Source organism: Rhinopithecus roxellana, chromosome 22, assembly GCF_007565055.1.
Source record: "Rhinopithecus roxellana isolate Shanxi Qingling chromosome 22, ASM756505v1, whole genome shotgun sequence".
NCBI lineage: Eukaryota > Metazoa > Chordata > Mammalia > Primates > Cercopithecidae > Rhinopithecus > Rhinopithecus roxellana.
Genome location: NC_044570.1, coordinates 4,772,833 through 4,796,053, shown reverse-complemented (window position 1 = coordinate 4,796,053; position 23,221 = coordinate 4,772,833). Strand labels below are relative to the sequence as shown.

At 41.2% G+C, this 23,221-nt stretch overlaps 1 protein-coding gene across 1 annotated transcript in view; it reads right to left on the bottom strand.

The window, feature by feature from the left end:
• Nucleotides 1-17,899, bottom strand: part of LOC104660255 (PTPN13-like protein, Y-linked) — an 18,506-nt gene extending 607 nt beyond the window's left edge. Inside the window, 4 exon segments of the mRNA XM_030926322.1 lie at nt 6,616-6,836; nt 15,200-15,304; nt 16,867-16,874; nt 17,831-17,899. Coding sequence (XP_030782182.1) covers nt 6,616-6,836; nt 15,200-15,304; nt 16,867-16,874; nt 17,831-17,899 — 403 coding nt within the window.
• Nucleotides 17,900-23,221: the final 5,322 nt, after the last annotated feature.

Below are 23,221 nucleotides of genomic sequence, written 5' to 3'. Positions count from 1 at the left end.
AATACATAGTTTACTAAAAAAAAAAATACTGACCAAAAATACAAATAATAACCATTGATGAGCACTTCTAAGTTAAAACAAATATTTTTAAAAATATCCTGGGAAGATTAGCCACAACATGTGTAATGGAATTTTTTTGTTTCTTCTTTTCTTCTCTTTTTCTTTTTTATTCCCTCTTTCTTCTTTCTTTTTTTTTCTTTCCTTCTTTTTTCTTTCTTCTTTCTTTCTTCTTTCTTCTTCTTTCTTTCTTTCTTTTTCTTTCTTCTTCTTTTTCTTTCTTTCTTCTTTCTTCTTCTTTCTTTCTTTCTTTCTTTCTTTTTCTTTTTTCTTTCTTTCTTCTTTCTTTCTTTTTTCTTTCTTCTTTCTTCCTTTTTTCTTTCTTTCTTCTTTCTCTGTCTCTCTGCCTCTCTCCTTCTTTCTTCTCTCTCTCTCTCTCATTTCCTCCTTCCTTTCTTTCTTTCTCTTTCTTTTTTTCCCCCTTGGGTTTTACTCTTGTTGCCAGGGCTGGAGTGTGGTGCTTTCAAACTTGACCCACTACTACTCTCACTGCCCCATGTTCAGGCAATTATCCTGCCTCAGCCTCCTAAGTAGCTGGCATTACACGCATGTGCTATCACACCTGGCTAATATATTTTTGGTAGAGACAGGTTTCACCTTATTATCCAGGGTGGTATGGATCTCCTGACCTTGCGAACCACCTGCCTCAGCCTCTCAAAGTGCTGGGATTACAGGTGGTGAGCCATGGCACCCATGCCAGGTTAATCACTTTGAAAGCTTTTCTCGTGCTGTAACAGTTAGCATGACTTCTCACCAAGTTCACTAAGCCAAGGGATGGAATTACCTAAATTATAACAGTTGCCCAGAGTAAAAGCTGTATTGCTCAGAAAATCTTATTTTTTTATAATCAGAAAAATATAAAACAGGGGAAAAATATTTTAAAAAGCCCGATTTTTATTCTGAGTTCTTCATCTTTAATGTTTGATAGTTCTATTTATTTTTGAGTTAAAGAACATTGAAATATTTTTAATAGAAATTCTAAAATATTAAAAGTAATATGCACAATTTTTATATGTCACAATGTGTGACATGGTAGATTAATTTTTGAGCTGGGGGCACTTTTGTGGTAGAAGTTAAGTGATGCTTCTGAAACTTGGCCACATCGAATTCCAGTGAAGTACATATTATCAGAATGCACAGTACTTCGAAGTACCATTGAACCAAGATTTCTGACTGCTTTGGTAACCAGTCACAATTTTCCCTGAAAGCAGTAGGTCCCCTGGTTTATTTCTATATTATCTTAAAACTTTTGTTGTTAGATGTATGGTTTGCTGAAGTATAAGTGCATTCTGATTTTTAATAATTCACTATAATTCTTTTCATTCGATGCAGTATCTCCATGCCCATTGTGGGAAACAATGGGATATGAAATGTGGTGCATAGCATGAGGGACAGCAATTAGTTGTTCAAACTGGTTACAATATACTATGTATTTATCTTTTTAGAGTATAATAAGCATTAGCATCGACCACTATGAATGCAAAAATGCAATCTACGTTAGTCAAGACCTACAAAGACACTATCAGGACTACTGGTATTGGGACCTTGTAATCCAACTATGTTATGGGCTTTCCTATTTGGCCCTATTGTTATTTGCAGTCTATGTTTCCCTTCTGGCCTAGACTTAGATTTTGGAATTTCTGTTTCTTAGAGAGTGCAAGAGAAATAAATGTAGATTAATCTTATCTCTGCATTACTGCTGCACCTCTACAAGGTCGCCACTTCAAGTGAACACATCATAATGTCATCTCCCAATCATCTTTGAGAGGATTCTTCAAATGGGAATCAATATGTCTTCCTTTCATGTATTCTTAAACTTTTACTACAATGCGGATGCCAGGATGTGACTCAGTCCATTGAAAGCCCACGTGTCACATACTGACATCTGTTTGAAAGTCCAGTTTTCTCTTGTTCACATGGCCAGGGCATTGATTACTATTTACTACTCATAAATTCAAACAATTGCCTTTATAAAATAATGGTGTAATGTTTTTAATCCATAAGTAGAAAAAGAGCATGAAGTTCAATCACTGAGCTAATTTGCTCCTTCCATCTTCAATTGTTTTTTTCATTTCACAGGTCTCTCTCAAAGCCTGCCAAAAGGACATTGTTCATCCACCGTGAAACTGCCATTCATCAACCAAGCAGGCTGTTATTGTCATTAGGGAGCTCTTCAAAGGGCACTGCCCATGTGATAGTGTGATCCAGTAATTCCTGAGTTTGTTCCAAACTCGATGCTAGAAAATACCAGTCGACCTGCTCTTGAACAGGATGAGCATTTTCTTGCAATTCCCTGGTAACATTTTCCAGTATACAGCCAATTTTTAAATGTCATTTCGGAAGGTTTTCTGAGCACTTATCTTTAGGCTGTTTCCCTAATTTGCCCAACACATTATAGGTGTTGCAAGTTTTTACAATTATTTTATGGGCTTCAGTCAAGAAGCAGTCTCAACGCCAAGGCAAGACAGAGTATAAATTATCTTTCCAATGGGGGTATATTGTTTCGTGGCATCCAGGAGTGCCCTGGACCACAATATCCAACGAATGCTGAAGAGGGGCATGCGTGGGTTTCTGCCACGGCCTCATTCTGCCAACGAACGTGTTGCAAGTACTTCTAAAATCAGAATTTCAATCACGAAGGCCTGTGGCATAGAGAGAAAGAGCTTTTCAACATTCAGAAATGGACAGCTTTTGTGAAACTTCTTATTTGAATACACTACCATATATTGCTTTTTAAATGGATACATTATAATTTTACATATTTACAAAGTAAAAGTATTATTTTGATACATGCACCCAGTGAGCCATGACCACATTTTAAAATGGCATATTAGTAATTGGTATATTAATCATTTCAGTCATATATGACATATTTGTTTAAACAACTTTTGAAATCTAAACTTCTGGTTATTTTGAAATTTATAATACATTATTTATACCTGTAATCTCCCTTCTACACAATCAAACTTTAGAACCTATTCCTTCTAACCATATGTTTTACCCATTAACCAAGGGACATATTGGTTTGCTCAGCGTCTTTCACAGCCTATAACAATATGTCATTCTTTTCTCTGCCTCTGTAGGATCAACTTTGTTGTTTCTCACATATAAGTAAAATCTTGCAATCCTTGTCCTTTATATTTCCTGGCAATTTCATTTGATATAATGTCCCTTAATGAAGCCTTTCTTTTCTGAATTGTGTTTGGTTAAGGTATTGAGGTTTTTATACAAATATAAGCAAATAAGTTGAAACAAATACCAAAAGCTACTGGATACAATGATAAATATATATATATTTTATACTCCTAATTTTCAAAGTACTCAGTTTACTATTTAATTTTTACTATGATTTCTTATCTCACACACGGGCTATTATAACTGAGTTCACAGAAAAGTTATCAGAATAGAGAGGTAAAATAATAACATACACTAGAGGTTATGTAATATAGTAAAGTTTGATCAAGTAAGCACGGACTAAGGTGAATGAGTCCTCTGCCACGAGTAACTCTGGGGGAATAAGTTACTTAGACTTTGTAGGATTCCCGTATCTTCTTTTGAGAATAACTGCATTTTCCATATTATGTAAGGTTATTTACATGATGAAATCAGAATATTAACACTCAATAAATATACCTGTTAACTCTAGTTGTGGAAGGAAGGGGAGTATAGTCAGACTCTCCAAAAGTCAAAACATGACTGTAGACATAGAGCAAAATGACAGTGGTTTCCAAGGATCTAAGAGGTTTCTGTATGATTTTCCTTGTGTCTTAAGTTTGCTGAGGAAGAAATAAACAACACCCAGTTTCTGCCCTGGAGAAGCTCATTGAATAGAAAAAGGAGCAAGGCAGATATGCGTGCCACAGTAGGCTGCTGAGACAACATAAAGCACAAGCAACCAACTCCAAAGGTACGATACCTACTTTGAAATTTATATTCTGTCTGTTTCATTTGCTTCCTGCTGTTGCGATTAACCATATCTATGTGTGTTAAATCCAACACCCTAGGTGTAACACGGGCTATAGTACCAGAACTTCCATTCCAATTGTTCTTCCAATAGTGGCTGTTAACCAACCATTGGTGAACATTCCATATGAAGATTCTACTAAAATTAAAGCTACCCTGACTGCGATGTTTATATGATATAATTTACGGGGTCTAGGAAACAGAATCACAGAAGTGTGATTTGTAATTTCTATAAATGATAAGTGCTGAGACACCAGTAGCTGAAAGACAAACTATTTCTGCCTGCTGAAAGGAAAAAAAAATGAAGAAATTGCAGGAAAACCATTTACTACTTTTAAGCTCTTCTGATTTTTAAATTTAGTTTCTATCAATGTCTATAGAAAAAAGTAAAATAATAGTAATAATAATAATAATAATAATATAATAACAACAAAGAGCTTGAGTAGAAAGAACACCAAAATATAGGAATTTCATATTCACCTATTTGGAGGTAAATCTTAAATAGTGGATCTACCAGTATAAGCCAACATTTTTACCGCTTTATTGTCAAATGAATACTTTTCATAGACAGTGTGATGATAATACTTAACTAACATTTTTACAAGTTCATACAGCTTAATTTGAAGAACAATTTGTTTCTTTAGCAGAAAAAGCTCTCATTTGAGAAAAATAAATAGAGAATTTTTTTAAAAGCATGGCTATGAAACACAGATAATATAAATATGTCAGTCATAGTATCTCAGAGATTTTAGCCCTATTATGAAAATGTACTCCCCAAATAATTCTTTTAAAGTACAAAAATCTCACAGAGAAAAACAGTAGCTGCTCAACAGTAGAATCCTAAAACAAAGTAAAAGTAATTAACAATCAGAATTTACTATACGGTTTTGCTTCTCATCTTTGAAAAACCATTGTCTAGAGTTTTTCCTATGCATTCAATTGCAAGAATACTATTTCCGGTGGAAATGTATATATATATACATATGAAACATATTTATGTACATTATATTGTATACAATTGTATAGTATATAATATGATATACTATATATTCCTATGTGATATACAATATAATAATTTATTATATAATATATAACATACCAAGTAATGAAATTGCTGAGTTCAGGGTATTTCTTGTTCTAAATATCTGATGAATTACTACACACTTTTCCACAATGTCTGTACTGATGTACACTGCAAACAACAGGTAAAAATATTCCTGTGACTCCATTAACTCACTGCCATCTGTTGTTTCCTGGGTTTTTAGTAATCTCCATTTTCACTGGCCTCAGATGATAACTCATTGTGGTTTTGGTTAGCATTTCTCTAATAATTAGTGATGTTGACCTTTTTGAGATGAACGTTCGCTAAAATAAAAGACCCATAACTCTTTTCTTACCCCAATGTGGCCTCTTTATATCTGCTAATCAGCATCTGTTTCACATGTGTTTTAACACTATCCTGCCAAAGAAAATGTATTATGTGCTCAACTTATTAGATAGAGAAAATGACACGATGTTAGAGGAGCAGAAAGTTAGAGAAAAATGAGATCTTTTATAAAATTTCGGCAATTTTTCTTTTGAGACAGACTTTCGCTCTTGCCATGCAAGCTGCAATGCAATGGTGCAATCTCGACTGACTGCAACCCCTACCTCTTGGGTTCAAGCAATTCTACTGTCTCAGTCTCCCAAATAGCTGAGATTACAGGTGCCCAGCACCATGCCCCGCCGACTTTTTTATTATTGTCGCATCACATCTAGAGCTAAGCATATCAGAAAAATGAAAATCTGACCACAATGACATACAAATTTATGTTGAATAGAATGGCCTGTAATCATGAAGAAATGACAGATGTTAGTGAATGTATGGAAAATTTGGGAACCTCATCCAATTGCTAACGGGAAGATGAAAGAGGGAGTTTATTTAGACAACAGTCTAGTAGTTTCACAAATAATTGTATGTACATTCAGCATATTGCCCAAAATTAAGGTGTATTTACACCAATTTGTATAAGAATGTTTGTAGTTGCATTATTCACAATACAAATGTTTCCATCAACTCCTGATGTGCAGGTGGACCTAGACAAATGCTACCCTTGCAATGCATTTGCCGAATACATTCACTTTCTATGTCTCTGATATAATTGATGCAAATCCACATATTCTATAATGAAAACACCAAGATAAAGAGTTTGGACAAAATCCTGAAACTTTTTTACCTCAGTATGCTTGACTTAAAAATAAGACAGCATAGCAAGCCCATTGCAGAAATCTCAAGCTTAGGAAACCCCAGTGTTTTAAAGAGAGTGTGTACGTTAAAATGACTAAAGTGATAGTTTGTGAGTTATCTCTCAAGATGTCTTAATGCCATGTCCTCTTCTGGGAGGGTCCTGAGGTCAGTTCTTTATTCTCACCCTGGATGTTGCACCAGGTGTTCTGTAGCAACAGCCCCTCCTTGGCAGGTCCAGAAAAGGAGTCTTCATCCTCATAGTGGACGCGACTCCAGGTGTCCCAAAGCCACTGCCACTCTTGGGCGGGTCCTGAGATGAAGTAGGCTTCGTCTTCCTCATAAATGTGGCCACAGGTGTCACGAGGTACCTGAAAACATGGCCTCTCCTGGGTGTGTCCTGAGGAGAAGGAAGCTCTGTCCGAGGCACTGTGAGGAGACCCTGCTCCTCAGACAGCTGGTTTGTGAAATCAGTGTGTGGGCTCCGTGCACCTGCTGGTGGTAGCCATGGAAAATCTCTGAAATTCAGGGTGTATTAATCCAGACGATACTTTCAGGAAGTGGAAGTGAAATAGAGGCAACCTTCCCATGCCTTCAATGGAGATAAAAGAAGCAAAGACGAGGTCAATAGACAAAACTCAGTTGATTTTTTCTATATCAGCAATACTGCACAGAGATAATAGGAATTTGAAATATTAAAACACCATTTACAATACTACCCACAAAATCGAATTCATTAAGTATAAGGGTAACAAGATATGCAAACTTCTCTCAGAACACAATGAGTCACCTCTGAGGGAAATCAAAAGAAATATGAGTAGACGCGCAGACAGGCTAGGCACAGTGGAAGTTGCCTGTAATCACAGCAGTTTGGAAGGCTTTGGCAGGCAGATCACTTGAGCCCATGAATTGGAGACCAGCCTGGGGAACATGGTGAAACCTCATCTCTACCAAAAATACAGAAACAATAAGCTGGGGTTGGTGGTGCATCCCTGTGGTCCCAGTTACTTGGGGCATTGAAATGGAAGAATCTCAGTGAGCTGAGATCGTGCCTTGGCACTCCAACGTGAGTGAAAAAGCAAGATCTTTCTCAATAAATAAATACAGGAAGAGACCTTTCTTGTTCTTGAGAAGTACATTTATTATTATTTCAGGCATATTCCAAGCAAATTCAAGGCAAATAAATCAACAAACTCTTCCTAAACCTAGAATAGATGAAATAAGCCTGAAGAATAATAAAGCTAAAGGACTTCCACAAATGGATATGAATACTTACACTAAAGCTAGCTCAATAAACAAGCATGTGGCATTGATGATTTAATAGACTATTGGATAAGTGGAACAGAATAGCCCCAAAACAGACACAAGCCAACTGATTATTCCTCATTTTTTGTGGATTTATCTGCCTAGGATCTTTGATGCTGATGGCCTTTGGATTGGGTTTTGTGTGTGTGTGTGTGTGTGTGTGTGTGTGTCCTTTCTGTTGATGTTGATGTGACTGCTTTCTGTTTGTTAGTTTTTCATCTGACAGTCAGGCATCGGTTATGTAGGTCTGCTGGAGTTTGCTGGAGGTCTCCTTCAGATGCTGTTTGCCTGGGTATCACCATCTGAGATGGTGAAACAGCCAGAATTGGAAGATTTTTCCCACAGTGGTAGCTGACTTTTTCCAGCCAGAGCTCTCCTGTGTGAAGTTTCTGTTGACCCCTGCTGGCAGGTGACTCTTAGTCATAAGGGACAGGGGTCAGGCGCACACTTGAAAAGACAGTGTGTCCTTGGGCACTGTTCTAGCAGATACTCTGCTCTCTTCAGAGCAGGCAGGCAGGAATGTTTACGTTTGCTGAAGCTGCACTCACAGCCATACCTTTTCCCAGGTGGTGTGTCCCAGGGAGATGGGAGTTTTACGTATAAGCCCTTGACTGGGGCTGCTGCCTTTCTTTCAGGGATGCCCTACTTAGTGAGGAGGAATCTAGAGTCCATCTGGCTATAGATAGTTTGTGTATTTCTGTGAGTTCCATGCAGTCCAAACTTCCTGGCAGCTTTCTTAACACTGTGAGGGGAAACCCTTATACTCAAGTCTCAGTAATGATTGTCGACCCTCTCCCCAGCAAGCTTGATCGTTTCAAGTGGACTTTAGAATTCTCTGCAGGTAGTGAGAATTTGAAGCACTGGATCTCTGCTTGCTGTGCTCCATGGGAGTGGGACCTGATGAGTCACACCACTTGACTCCCTGGCTTCAGACCGCTTTCCATGGGTGTGAATGGTTCTGTGTCACTGGGGTTCCACGCGCCATTGGGGTACAAAAATATTTTTTGCAGCTAGCTCAGCATCTGCCAAGCGGCCACCCAGTTTTGTGCTTGAAAACCCTGGCTGTGGTTGTGTAGGCACACTAGGCCATCTCCTGGTGTGTGGGCTGCAAAAACCGTGGGAAAGGTGTAGGAAGTGGGCTTGACAGCACAGCCGCTGATGGCTTTCCTTGCCTAGCGGGGGGAGAATTTCACAACCTCTTGCACTTCCTTGGTGAAGCAACACTCAACAACCTGCTTCTGCTTACCTGTTGTGGCCTGCACTCAATGTCTAACCGGTCCCAATGAGATGAACTGGGTACCTCAGGTGGAAATGCAGAAAACAACGGTCTTTTGTTTTGGTCTCTCTGGGAGCTGCATACCAGAGCTGTTCTTTTTCAGCCATCTTGTCAGAGGCCCACCATCTTTTATTCTTATTTAGAGGGCACTGTTAAAATTACCAGAAGTTTCACTTGTAACATCTAAAAGGAAAAACGAAACTAAGAGTGAGAAATCTTTTACTAGTCTGTCTCCAAATGTCAATCAATGCAGTGCCGTGTGAAAGATGAAGAAAAACTAACACACCAAAAACATGTGATTTCACATTTCCACTCACTTTTGTAAAAGAGATTTCAGGAGGAAAACCTCCAGAGTTCTATTCTGTATCAAGTATAAAGCATTGCAAAATGTGTACTGAAATTGAAATCAAAGTTTTTCTTTTTCAATTCCCACAGAAACTGTTTTGTACTCTAGAATTTCCTCTTGCTGCTTTTACATCTGTAGGGGTTCCGTCACGATGGTGGGGAAAATTATCAGATGCAAACCTTCTTGGAACTGCTGGGGGATTGCCATAAGCCCCAGTAATAAACTTGACTGAAGGCAGACTTTTCCCTTTAGTTAAATAAATTAGAGTACAAACAAAGGATGTCGGGTGTTTACCTAACTAGGGTACTCACCCCTGTGGTCCTAAGACTAACATCTGACTTTCCACAGATGCTTAATTCCTTTCTCATTGGGAAGTCTACACTGTCAATTACACTTTAGTGGTGTTGACTCAAGCCTTTGTATGTTCATCTTTACTGAATAAATGCAAGTCTCACTAGCTGCTCAGGGCCACAGTCAAAACTGTTTACTACACTCTGGTGGAGTCTGTAAGCAGCCCAGATGCTAAGCTAGACTGGCAAAGCAGAATATCTGTGTGTGAGTGTACTTTACTCATCCATCAATGAGTCGGGGTCTGTGGGACCGAAACCCTTAGGCATTTGTAAAGGAATCACTGGGATGAAAGTGATCTCTACATAGTGAAGTATCACACTATTTCAGCCCATTGTCTCATTAGCTACAGCTTGCTATCTCATTTTATAAATTATGAATTAATAAAAGATAAATGCAACATATGTATTAGCATAATTTTATTTTAAGTTTTTACTAAATAGAGCTCAGGTTATGATCTTTTTTTGTGGCACAACACATGCATGCTTCTTTTGGCAGCAATTATGGAATAAAGAGTAAATGGTAACAACAAAAAGTGCCAGTCTGAAGATATCACTAGTGTACAATTGCATTTCTATGACATTGTAGAAAAGACTACAGAGAAGGTAAACAGACTTGAGTTGTATACTGGTTTGTAGAGGGCAAGGATTGAGTTGAATAGGAGAACAGGATTTTGGAAAGAGGTGAAAATGGGCCTGTCAGAATTGGGCTCCCTCTGGTTGATGACGTCATGATACGTCTTTGGTAGAACGAAGAGTGCGTAGTTCCAGCATGAAAAATAGGCCCCTACTCGGCCAGTTGCTATGTCTCATGCCTGTAATCCCAGCACTTTTGGAGGCAAAGGTGGGCGGATAACGAGAGCAGGAGATAGACACCATTTTGGTTAACATCTTGGAACCCTGTCTCTACTAAAAAAACACAAAAACAAACTAGCTGAGGGTGGTGGTGGGCGCCTGTAGTCCCAGTTACTCAGGAGGCTGTGGCAAGAGAATGGTGTGATCCCGGGAGGCGGAACTTGCAGTGAGAAGAGACAGCTCCACTGCACTGCAGCATAGGTGACAGAGTTAGATGCTGTCTCAAAAAAAAAAGGGGGGGGGGGCTCCTACACACTCTAGAAGACTAGGGTCTTCTTTATTACACATGAAACTATTTCAGAACCAGTTCTCAGGAAGCCTTTGTTGTATGTGATAAAAGAAGCATAACGTAAAATTCACCAATTTAAACATTTGTAAGCGTACAGGTAAGTGGTATTAACTATGTTTATGTTACTGTGCAACCATCACCAACATTCTAGTGTACATAAATTGGTAACCTCATTGTTGTTTAGATATTCATTTACCTAAGAGCTAGTGATGTTGGACACATTTTTATGTGCTTATATGCATTTAATTTGTCAATGGTTTCCTGAGAATGACAGGGAATGCACAGAAAACATAAGAAAAAAATAGATACATTGAATTTCATTCAAACAAAACTTTCATGCTTCAAAGGACAATATCGTGATAGTCAATAGAAAATCAACAGCATAAGACCAAATATTTTCAAGTCATATATAACAATAAGGGTATAGTATCCAGGATATAGAAGAAATTCTTACAACACAGGAACAAAAACAAAAACAATCCAATTAGAAAAATAAATAGATAAATTGAAAATACTTTTTCCCAAAGACATACAAAAACACATAAAAAGTAGCTCAACATCACTCACCTCAGGGAAATGCAAATCAGAGCCACAGTAAGAAACACCTGCACACCAATTATAATTATTATTATTTAAAAACCGTAAACTGACAAGGTTTGACATGGAAAAGGAGAAACAAAAAAGGTAAAATAGTTCAACTGCTGTGGAAAATAGTTTGGTTTTTCTGCAAAAACTAAGCAGAATTATCATATAAAACAGCAAATCCAATCCCAGGTACATACACAAAGCAATGTAAAGCAGGTATTCAAAAAAAGTGTACACATAAATTAATAGCAGGATTATGCATAATGACTTAAAGATAGAAGCAAAACAGATGTCCATCAACAAATAACAGGAAAACAAAATGTAGTGTATCCACACAAAGGCCTAATATTTAGCCATAAAAAGGATTGAGACACTCATTCTACAATGTGAAGATACTACAAAACCATTGTGATTAAAGAAGGTAAACACAAAATTCACATACTGTATGATTTTATTTATACAAATATCTAGAGTAAATAATTTCTTGGAGAAAGAGAGTGGATTACTAATTGTCAGGGGGTCAGAAAGAGGACAGATTTGGGTTCCTTAACAGGTACAGATTTCCTTTTTGTGATGATGAAAATAATTTGGAATTAAGAGGTGGTAGAACATGCACATTCCTGTGTCACTGAATTATCCATGAAAATGGAGATAACATATCATGGGAATTATACCTCAGTAAAAAATATCCTATCCCCACTCTTCCCATCAGCAGGCTAAACTCTCTTTCCATGGCATCCCATTAGTCTGGGGTTCATGTCCCTCCACAGTTCAGAACTGCCTGGGGCCTGGGCAGGAACATTCTGGACACACACTCCCGTCATTGTGTTCTCCAGCTCCCAGACAAGTTACCAGTAGAAGGTAGTTGAGTTACTGGCAGCAAATATATATGGGTCTTTAGCAGTCTCAATTCGTGCCTCCTCAGGTGAAATAATTCAACTCATGGGCATAAAGAAGAAAAATAATGCCGAGGCAAGTTTCACAGCAGGAGTGGACATTTATTGAAAAGCTTTAGAGCAGGAAAGAATGAAAAGTGCACTGGGATGAGATCCCAATGGGTGACTTGAAGAACAAGTGCGGCTGTTAACCTTCATGCTGGGACTTTAAACGCTGGTCTACCTCCAGCGTCTGGTGCACCCATGTCCATGATTCCTCCCTTAATGTGGGCTTCCCAAAGGCAGAGTGCCCTCCTTACCCTTTGGAAGTGAGAACAAGAAGTGTGTTTAAGCATATACATGCATAACTCTCTGAAGCTTCCTCCTTTTTTTTTTTTTTTTTTTTTTTTTTTGCTGGAGTGACCCCAGAATGTCATACTCTGTCATTTAATCTCTTAATGTGCACACCTGGGCTCACTCACCCAGTAGGTGAGGTTTTATTGGAAACCCTTTTTCCTCCTCCCTGGAATGTGAGCTTAATTAACATGGTAATGTTACCAGGTGTGTATCAGTAGACACTCGTCTATCCCTGGCTCCAGCTGCTAAATTATTATTTTTAGAGAAGCAATATGAAAACTGTCCAACCAACATCTAATGTCCCGGCATTCCTGGTATGTGGATGGGGAAAACCCTCTTCTGCCCTACTCATGCCTGTTTAACTACCCAAAACCGACCCCCTGGCCATTTCCAGCTCCAGCTCACTCTTTCTCTGCTGCCTTTCCAGTGATCACTGATGTCTCCTCAGGGTTTACAAGGTGTTCCGTATCTTGCTCTATTTTAATTCACACCTCAGCACATAATATCCGTGGGTTGTTCCATTTCAATAAAGGGAAATTAACATTTTCTGAGCACCACCATGTACAGGTGTCTTGCTCAGGTGAACTCACAGCAACCCTGCAAGGTATGGGTACTCACACATGTAAAGAAAAAGGCCAGGATCAGGTGATTGAGTGGCTCACTTTCAATCACACAGCTTCTAAGTACTGTGTCCAAGTACTTTTGGGGACCAGGAGTCCCCAAATGCCCATACACAGAAGAAGGGTGTACAAGCTACGGCATATCCACCCCATGGCATGTGGTTCAGCGTGAAAACGAATGGACTATTGATGCACTCAGAACAGAGTGACTCTTAAAGTAGTTCCACTGAATAAAGAAGCCAGATCAAAACGATGCACAAAGACCCAAGTACATACTGTATTTACATGCAACTCCATAAAACACCACTATTTGTTAGTGAAAGAAACAGATCTGGGATCCCACGGTGGCCAGGGAGAGGTCGTCATTGCTGGGAGGAGGGTACCTTTTCTTAAACTTCATCAAACTTGTGGACTTGCAGTGAATGGAACACTCACAGGGAAAAAAAAAACCATCAGTTATTCTATCTACACATGTACAATTTACCATATGCCAATCACATGTCAATGAAGCTGTTTTTAAATATGGAATAATGGTCCTAACATAAGAGTAAGGATTGGCAGGAGGCACAAAGGTTAGAGGAGCAGGAGGAAGGATTAGGACCACCGTGTGGAGAGACTAAGCAAGCCTCAGAGGTCATGTTGTCTGTGGCAGCCTCTGTCTTGTCACAGTTTCAGTGGTGAATGGAAAAGTGAGCCCATCTGCATGGTGTGGGTTATGTCACAATGTAAGTGTTTCAGCAAGCAGAGCATGTGAATTCTGGGACTGCTCCCTCTCCTCTTATATGTCCCCTATAATTATAGTATCACCGAGCACCTGACTTCAGGCAACTTTGTCTCAGCTGTCAGAAAAGGTAGACCCCCATGTCCTGGCTACCTGATTTTGGGTGCCTCTAATGGAGATAGGACTTCAGAGAGGCATTGAACCCATGTGTGGCACAACCAAGACTATAAAGCACAGAAGTAGACACAGCATTCAGCCCAGACATCCCAGGCCATGTGAACCAGGCTCACAGACCTCAGTCTCCCTTTGTGAGAACAGAACCATCACAAGCATCAGTATAAACAGATTTCCCAGGCTTTCAGAGACCAAAGGAAATTTGAATTCTGCTGACTTCAAATTGTGCTTTCATTCTGGACCTCCAGTGCCAGAGACTGTAGTCAGAGTCTGCAGCTGGCTTCCACAGCCTCTGTGTGTGGGAGGATGTGTAACACATGACCTCAGTGTTCGTTTGTGTCTGGCTCACAGAGAACTTGGCAACCCGCCCTTAATGATCACCACTTTTGCCTCTAAGTAAGGTTTACCAAGATGTCTCCGTGGTGTAAGCTGCCGCTCCCTTCCATGCTGTTTGACTTTCCAGAGACAATTTCAGGAGACCTGTCCCTTTCAATGACAAGCTACTGCTGTTGTGCTCAGCTCTGGGTTTTCATTTTGGAAAGCTGTGGCCTGAGAAGGCAGGTTCTTTTCTTTTCCTAACGTGTGAGGCTGTATAATGTTAGTTAAATTGGCCTGAGCCCAGACCCAAAACAGGCCTGAGGGAAAGGCTCACACAAAAGAATGATCAGCTAACACAGTACCCAGCTGTCCCTCCCGACATTTAGAGGTCAAAGTGACCTTCCTGTCCACGTGTCTGTTTTCTACTATTTCCTCTTTCATGCAGAAGCTTACCTGCCCTATGATGTACAGGCAGTAATATTCAAGAGGACATTCTGGTTCCATCATAGTAGAGAAATGGGTTGCATCTTCTCTCTTCAAGACAAAGGGAAAGGAAAAGTCCGTGGGCACAAAGTCTACAGTTGTGTGGTCAGGTTGTAAGTGGAGGAAGAGCATCTCCATGCTAAGGTGGCAGCAGGGCAACCGAAGGTGAAGATTTCTGCAGAGGAAACAAGGAAGCTTAGGGATTCCTAGAGGAGATCACCTTTCCCGTGTGTAGTCCCCTGTCATAAAGGCCAGATCCTCTTGTCGCAGTGTGAAATGATCCTGTGACTAACCCCATTTCAGCCGTACTACTAATTGCACAGGTAAACATGAGTGTCCAACAGTTTGAAAAAAAAGCAAACAATAAAAGACAGTTATGACAAAGCTGACAACTTGTCTGTCACCAGAGAAATGAGTTTTTAAGTTCTTTACTCCTCCTGGCACCATAAACTCTGTGCAAGGAAATTTCAGAACCCATGCTCACTACAATCCCAGAGAAAAATAAAATGCTGCATGGATAGACAGTAACAAAATTTAGGAAGATGATAGGAAAATTCAGAGATTAGGAAAGAGAGCTTGAAATTTCCTTACAACGTTTAACTCTCAAAAAATGGAAGACAGAATCTAAAAAATATTTCAAAACCCCATACAATTAAAAAAATTTACCATAAGAAAAACGGATAGTGCTTTCAGAGACTGGTCCTGGAGTCGCAGTAGTGAAATAGCATTTCACATTTGAAAACCCAGGCAGAAAATTATAAAACCTATGGGAATGACAGTTCCATTCCAGACCTAGAGAGATGTCAGTTGGATGGGAAGAGGAAGAAGAAAGGTGTCCAGAAGTGACTTTTCAGATGGGAAGTTAGAAATGCTGGAAGATTTTAAGAATGTGATAAAAGGAGATAATTATTTTTAAATAGAAAGAATGAAGAAAATGCAATTAGAAACTCCAGGAAAACAGAAAGCTAAAGAAAAAATATGTATACACCCATAGAATACGAAGAAATGCAGGTGAATTCACAGTACCAATATAATCCCTACAAGAGGAAACTCACAATATTCTGCTGTATTGGTTCGAAAAAATATATATTTAAATATATACACTCCACAGCTACTTACAGCTTCATTGATAACTAAGAAATAAACTAAAATCATGATATGGCTACTATTGGCAGATGGTGGAGGAAAGATGGGGAATTGAAGGTCAGACTTCCTCTGTTGCACCTGGTGTTAACAGGGAATTCAGGCGACTAGGGCGAGGTGTACATGGTGGCAACTCTTTCTATGTCACTCTTGCTGCACTGCTGTATTCTTCAGTCATGAGCATATGTTTTATTTTCAAAATATTTTATTTATTGATTTTATTTTGAAAATAAAATATATGCAAAATAATCTCTGGTATCAGAGACTCTAGGAAGAGTCTCTCTTCCAGTTGTACTGGTTCTAAGTCGAAGTAAACATCACAGATTCCAGCAGAAAATCCTGGCTCTACCCACACTTCCACTCCTTCTAACTACACCCAGTAATCACCGCATCCAGCTCAGAAACTCGATTTGTCCAAAGCAGATCCACCTGTAGGCGTCACCAAGGGTATCAGTAGACAGAGACACAGTGGTGTCTGCAGTGTCCATCATGAAGTCCAGTCCCTAAACGTAGACCAACTGGCCAGTCTGGAAAGAAACTTCTTTGGAGAATGGCAGTGCTAGGGGCATCAGCCACAATTCAGGTGCAGCCATAGAGGGGTCCAGAGTGTTACTTCAAGCAGCCAGAAGGCAAGGAAAGGGCCAGAAAAGATGAGGAAGAGGGTGGAAACATCATGGCCAGGCCCCTACTGGTACATTTTGCCATGCTGCAGTGACCAGGGGGACACAAAGAACACCTTATTTTGGTGGGCAGAGACTCTCTCAGACCAGAGCAGTAGGACCTGGAAAGAAGCAGAAGCCAAGCTTAGGAATGTGGGTTCCTATTTCAGCTTGGCCACTGGTGGCTCTGGGACCCAGGATATCACAAATTGCAATGTCTTTACCATTTTTCCTGTGTCTGTAAAGACTTGGTTCAGGCTCTGATTGACTTGGCCCCCTTGAGGCACTTAATAAAGCCTGTTATTAGTAACACATAATACGTTAGCAGTTTATTTACAATGACGTTCAATAAAGTTTTGTTGTCCTGTATTGAAAATAAGAAAACAATGAACAAGAGCACAATAATTATGTGAATAAATGATGATTGATCCTGAGGAACTATCAGGCAGCAGTTGATAACAAATATTGGTGCTTCATGCATGCTCACTGTGTCTCAATGGTATTCTGAGGCTTTGGATAAGCACCCCCACTTAACCTTTGCAACAATCCCCATGGCAGGTGCTGGCACCATCTGTTTTACAGGTGAGAGGTCACAGGAATATACCTAGGTTCACACACCTGGGCAGTGCATGATCTAAATATAAGCAGGCACAAGAGGTGTCAAGAAAGATGCTAATGTCATAATGGTAAGTGGAAAGGAGGAACAAATGCACACATGCTGTGAAGCCCTGACAAGAAGTAGGTCAGCCCAACAAGGAGACCAGATCCAGTTGGCCAGCTGCACATTTTTTTATCCTTAAAGGATCCTCCTCATGAAAGGAAGATCACAGAATACAGGGAGAGTGCTCAAAAAAGCACTGTACCAGAAGCATGATAAAAGCAAATCAAACAAAATAATAAAGATAAATACACAACAATGACAGCTGCGTTTGTCTTTAGGTGACAGGCCTGTGTGTCTTTTTCTAAGTCTGTTGTCTCCATTCTCCAAAATAGACACAAATTCACGTGATGAGTCGGGCTGCAGGAGCAAGGGTATGATCAGAGGAAGCTGTTCCCCAATCCTCTCCCCTGATGTGGGCTCCTTGCTGGTGGCTTCCCTGTCCCTGGGGTATGACCTGATCCCAGTGACAGGGCCCTGTCAGCCCTACACCCATTCAATGCCCTAGTCCCCACTAGAGGGTAGAGGGGAACTGAACAGATGAGATAATCCCATGGCCCATGGAATGATAGTACCTGGCAGTCCGTGACTTTCAAATGGTCTTGTCTCCAGGAAAGCCCAAGGCCAAGCCCAGTGGCTCCCATGGTCCTTGAAGGGTCTCTTTGGACTGTGAAGGCCCATTTTATTCACGTCCTTCTAAAAGAGAAAAGAATGGGAGGAGAGGTTATGCGGGACTCTGAGGCCTAGACTTCTTCCCAGGAGGAAAAGCAGGCCTCCTGGCCGAAAAGTGCTGACATCACAGGGTTACCCCAATATTCTTTGTCTATGTCTTCTACTGTCTTTGATCTGAACAGTAATTACTAACCCGGTTCGTTCCAAATCTTAGTGCCTGAGTTGACTCTCAAATCACCTCACCAAGCAATCCTCTGATGACACAAAGCCATTTTCTTCAAACAAAGTCCTGACCCTGCCAGACAGTGACCTTGAAAGGCAGAGGGGCAAACTTAACTCCAGTTGGACCAGTCCTGATCCTCACACCCTCATTTTCAGTAACCTCACTGCCAGCTGATTGAAAGGGATAGGGAAGGGACTGGAGGAAGAAAGAAATCCTTGCAATTCAGTTTTCTCTGTAATAGATGTTTAAATTATATGTTTAATAAAACAAGATGTGTGAGTACCTAAATAGAAAATTTACCATGCACCAGGTGCAGTGGCCCATGCCTGTAATCCCATCACTGTGGGAGGTTGACACAGGCAGATAACCAGATGTGGTGACACGCACCTGTAGTTCCAGCTACTTGGGCGGCTGAGGCAGTAGAATGGCATGGACTAGGAGGCGGAGCTTGTGGTGAGCCAAAAGCACACCGCTGAACTCCACCTGTGCAACAGAACAAGACTGTCTCACAACAAAACACAACAAAACAAAATGCACCTTTAAAAATTAATACAATTTTTTTGTGGGGCTGTTCCAAGATGGCTGAATGGGAAAAGCTCTGGTCGTCAACTCCCAGCGTGACTGAGGCAGAAGATGAGTCAGTCCTGCAGTGCTGAGTACTAAAGTACCTGGTTCATCTCACTGGGACTGGTTGGACAGTGAGTACAATCCATGGAGGGCAAGCTGAAACAGGGCAGGGCGTCACACCTCCTGGGAAGTTGAAGGTGTTGGGGGTATTTCCCTTTATTAGCCAAGGGAAGCCGCGATAGAATGCCTGGAAAAACAGAGCATTCCCACACAAATACTGTGATTTTGCCAAGGCCTTAGCAATTGGTAAGCAAGGTGATTTTCTCCCATGCCTGGCTCAGCCAGTCCCATGCCCACAGAGCCTTGCTCATTGCTAGTGCAGTGGTCTGAGGTGAACCTCCAAGGTGGCACCCTGGCTGGGGAAGTGGTGTCCACCACTGCGAAGTCATCAGTAGGAAAAGAAAGCATCCAGGAAGCTCGTACTGGGTGGAGACCACCACAACTTAACAAGGGTTACTACCTTTAGACTATATCTCTGTGAGCAGGGTATAGCTGAAAAAAGGTAGTAGACAACTTCTGTAGACTTAAATGTCCCTATCTTAAATGTCTTCAATGTCTTTTTCTTGTCAAAGAAAATTCTGTGAACCTAGTAACTAGATTCAAAACAGTATGATGTTGATTTCTTCAATGAAGCATTGAAGTGAAAGCACAATAAAAAGTTCTTGAAACGCTGATCTTCTCATTAGCAAATTTGTACAAGATTGTTAAGGTGCTGTAATAAGTTTATGAAAACCTTAGTTCATAGTCAAACCCCTTCAGGTTAAATATAATTTTACATAAGGTTTCTGTCAGGCCTCTGAGCTAAAGCCAAGCAATCGCATCCCCTGTGACTTGCACGTATACGCCCAGATGGCATGAAGTAACGGAAGAATCACAAAAGAAGTGAAAATGCCCTGACCCACCTTAATCGATGACATCCCCCCACAAAAGAAGTGAAAATGGCCAGTTCCTGCCTTAAGTGACGACATTGAATTGTGAAAGTTCTTTTCCTGGCTCATTCTGGCTCAAAGAACTCCCCCACTGAGCACCTTGTGACCCCAACTCTTGCCCAAAAGAGGACAGCCCCCCTTTGACTGTAATTTTCGTTTACCTACCCAAATCCTATAAAATGGCCCCACCCTTATCTCCTTTCGCTGACTCTCTTTTCAGACTCAACCCGCCTGTACCCAGGTGATTAAAAAGCTTTATTGCTCACACAAGGCCTGTTTGGTAGTCCCTTCACACGGACACGCATGAAAACTTGGTGCCATTACTGCGATCAGGTGAACTGCCTTGGAAGATCAATCCCCTGTCCTCCTGCTCTTTGCTCTGAGAGAAAGGTCCACCTACGACCTCGGGTCCTCAGACCCAGCAGCCCAAGGAAAAACTCACGGACATCTCACCAATTTTAAATCAGGTAAGCGGCCTCTTTTTACTTTATTCTCCAACCTCTCACTATCCCTCAACCTCTTTTTTCTTTCCACCTAGGCAGCACCCTTTAATCTCTCCCTTCCCTTACTTTCAATTCCTTTCATTTTCTGGTGGAGACAAATGAGACACGTTTTGTCCATGGAGCCAAAACTCTGACACTGGTCACGGAGTTGGGAAGGCAGCCTTCCTTTGGTGTTTAATCATTGCAGGGATGCCTCTCTGATTACTCACCCACACTTCAGAGGTGTCTCACCATGCTGCAGGGACCTCTGCCTTGGTCCTTCACCCTTAGCAGCAAGTCCCGCTTTTCTGGGGGAGGAGCAAGAACCCTGACCCCTTCCTTGTCTCTACCCTTTCTCAGCTCTTCTGGGGAGCCAGAACCTCCCGATCCCTTATTTCTGTGCCCCAACCTCTTATTTTTGCAACCCAGCCCCTTATTTCCTTTCCCGCTTTTCTGGAGGGCAAGAGCCCCCAAAATCCTTCTCTCTGTGTCTCTACTCTCTCTTTTCTCTGGGCTTGCCTCCTCCACTATGGGCAACTTTCCACCTTCCATTCCTCCTTCTTCTCCATTAACCTATGTTCTCAAGAACTTAAAAATTCTTGAACTCAAACCTGACCTAAAACCTAAATGCCTTATTTTCTTCTGCAATGCCGCTTGACCCCAATACAAATTCTACAGTAGTTCCAAATAGCCAGAAAATGGCACTTTCGATTTTTCCATCCTACAGGATCTAAATAATTCTTGTCATAAAATGGGTAAACAGTCTGTGGTGCCTGACGTCCAGGCATTCTTTTACATATCGATCCCTCCTTAGTCTCTGTTTCCAATACAACTTGTCCCAAATCTTCCTTCCTTCTTTCCCTCCTACCTTTACCCTCAGTCCCAACCCCAAGCACCGATGAGTCTTTCCAGTCTTCCTTTTCTACGGACCCATCTGACCTCTCCCCTCCTCACCAGGCCAACCTAGGTCCCAATTTTTCCTCAGCCTCCTGTAATTCTTTTATCACCTCCCATCCTCACAGCTGATCTGGCTTACAGATTCATTCCTTGACTGGCTCTCCCCCAACTGCCCAGACATTTCCACTTAAAAAGGTAGCTGGAGCTAAAGGCATAGTCAAGGTTAATGTTCCTTTTTCTTTAATCTACCTCTCCCAAATCAGTTACTATTTAGGTTCTTTTTCATCAAATATGAAAACCCAGCCCAGTTCATGGCCCACTTAGCAGCAACCCTGAGAGGCTTTACAGCCCTAGACCCAAAAGGCCATCTTATACTCATACACATTTTATTACCCAATTCACTCCCGATATTAAATAAAACCCCCCAAATTAAATTCTGGCCCTCAAACCCCACAACAGGACTTACTGAACCTCACCTTCATGGTGTGTAATAATAGAGTAGAAGCAGCCAAGTAGCAACTTATTTCTGAGTTGCAATTCCTTGCCTCCACTATGAGACAAACCCCAACCACGTCTCCAGCGCACAACTCCAAACACCTGAACCACAACTGCCAGGGGTTCCTCCAGATCCTCCTCCACCAGGAGCTTGCTACAAATGCCGGAAATATGGCCACTGGGCCAAGGAATGTCCGCAGTCTGGGATTCCTCCTAAGTCGTGTCCCATCTGTGTGGGATCCTTCTGGAAACTGGACTGTCTAACTCACCTGACAGCCACTCGCAGAGTCCGTGGAGTTCTGGCCCATGGTTCTCTGACTTACTCCTTCCCAGACATTCTAGGCTTAGCGGCTGAAGACTGACACTACTCCATCATTTTGGAAGCTTCCTGGACCATCACAGACACTTTGGGTAACTCTTTGGGCAAGTCTATCCCCTTCTTAATCAATATGGAGGCTTCCCACTCCACATTACCTTCTTTTCAATGGCCTGTTTCCCTTGCCTCTGTAACTGTTGTGAGTGTTGACAGACAGGCTGCTCAAACTCTTAAAGCTCCCCAAATCTGGTGCCAACTTGGACATTATTCTATATACTCCTTTTTAGTTATCCCCACCTGCTCAGGTCCCTTATTAGGCCAAGACATTTTAACTACATTATCTGCTTCCCTGACTATTCCTAGGCTAGAGCCACACCTCATTGCCAACTTTTCCCCCAGTTCAAAGCTTCCTTCACGTCCTCCCCTTGTATCCACCCAACTTAAGCCACCAATATAAGATATGTCTACTGCCTCCCTGGTGACCGATCATACACCCGTTACCATCTCATAAAAATCCAACCACCGTTACCCAGCTCATCACCAATATCCCATCTAACAGCACCCTTTAAAAGGATTAAAGCCCTCTACTCTGTTCTTGATCTTAAATATGCCTTTTTCACTATTCCCCTGCAACCCTCGTCCCAGCCTCTCTTTACTTTCACCTGGACTGACCCTGACACCCATCAGTCCCAGCAGTTTATCTGGGCTGTGCTGCCATAAGGTTTCAGGGACAGCCCTCATTATGTCAGTCAAGCTCTTTCCCATGACTTACCTTCTTTCCACACCTCCACTTCTCACCTTATTCAATGTATTTGATGACCTTCTCTGTAGCCCCTTCTTTAATCTTCTCAACAAGACACACTTCTGCTCCTTCAACATTTATTCTCCAAAGGATATTTGGTACCCCCGCCAAAGCTCGAATTTCTTCACCATCCATTACCTACCTCAGTATAATTCTTCATAAAAACAGATTCTCTCCCTACCAATCATGTCCTATTGATCTCTCAAGCCCCAACCCCTTCTACAAAACAACAAATCCTTTCCTTCCTGGGCGTGGTTGGCCACTTTTGCCTTTGGATACCTGGTTTTGCCATCCTAACAAAACTGTTATATAAACTCACAAAAGGAAATTTAGCTGGCCCCATATATCCTAAATCTTTCCCCACTGCTCTTTGCATTCCTTGAACACAGCTTTAGAGACTGCCCTCACCCTAGCTCTCCCTGACTCATCCCAACCCTTTTCATTACACACAGCCAAAACGCAGGTCTGTCAGTCAAAATTGTTACACACGGACCAGGATCCCGGGATCGCATCCTGTAGCTTT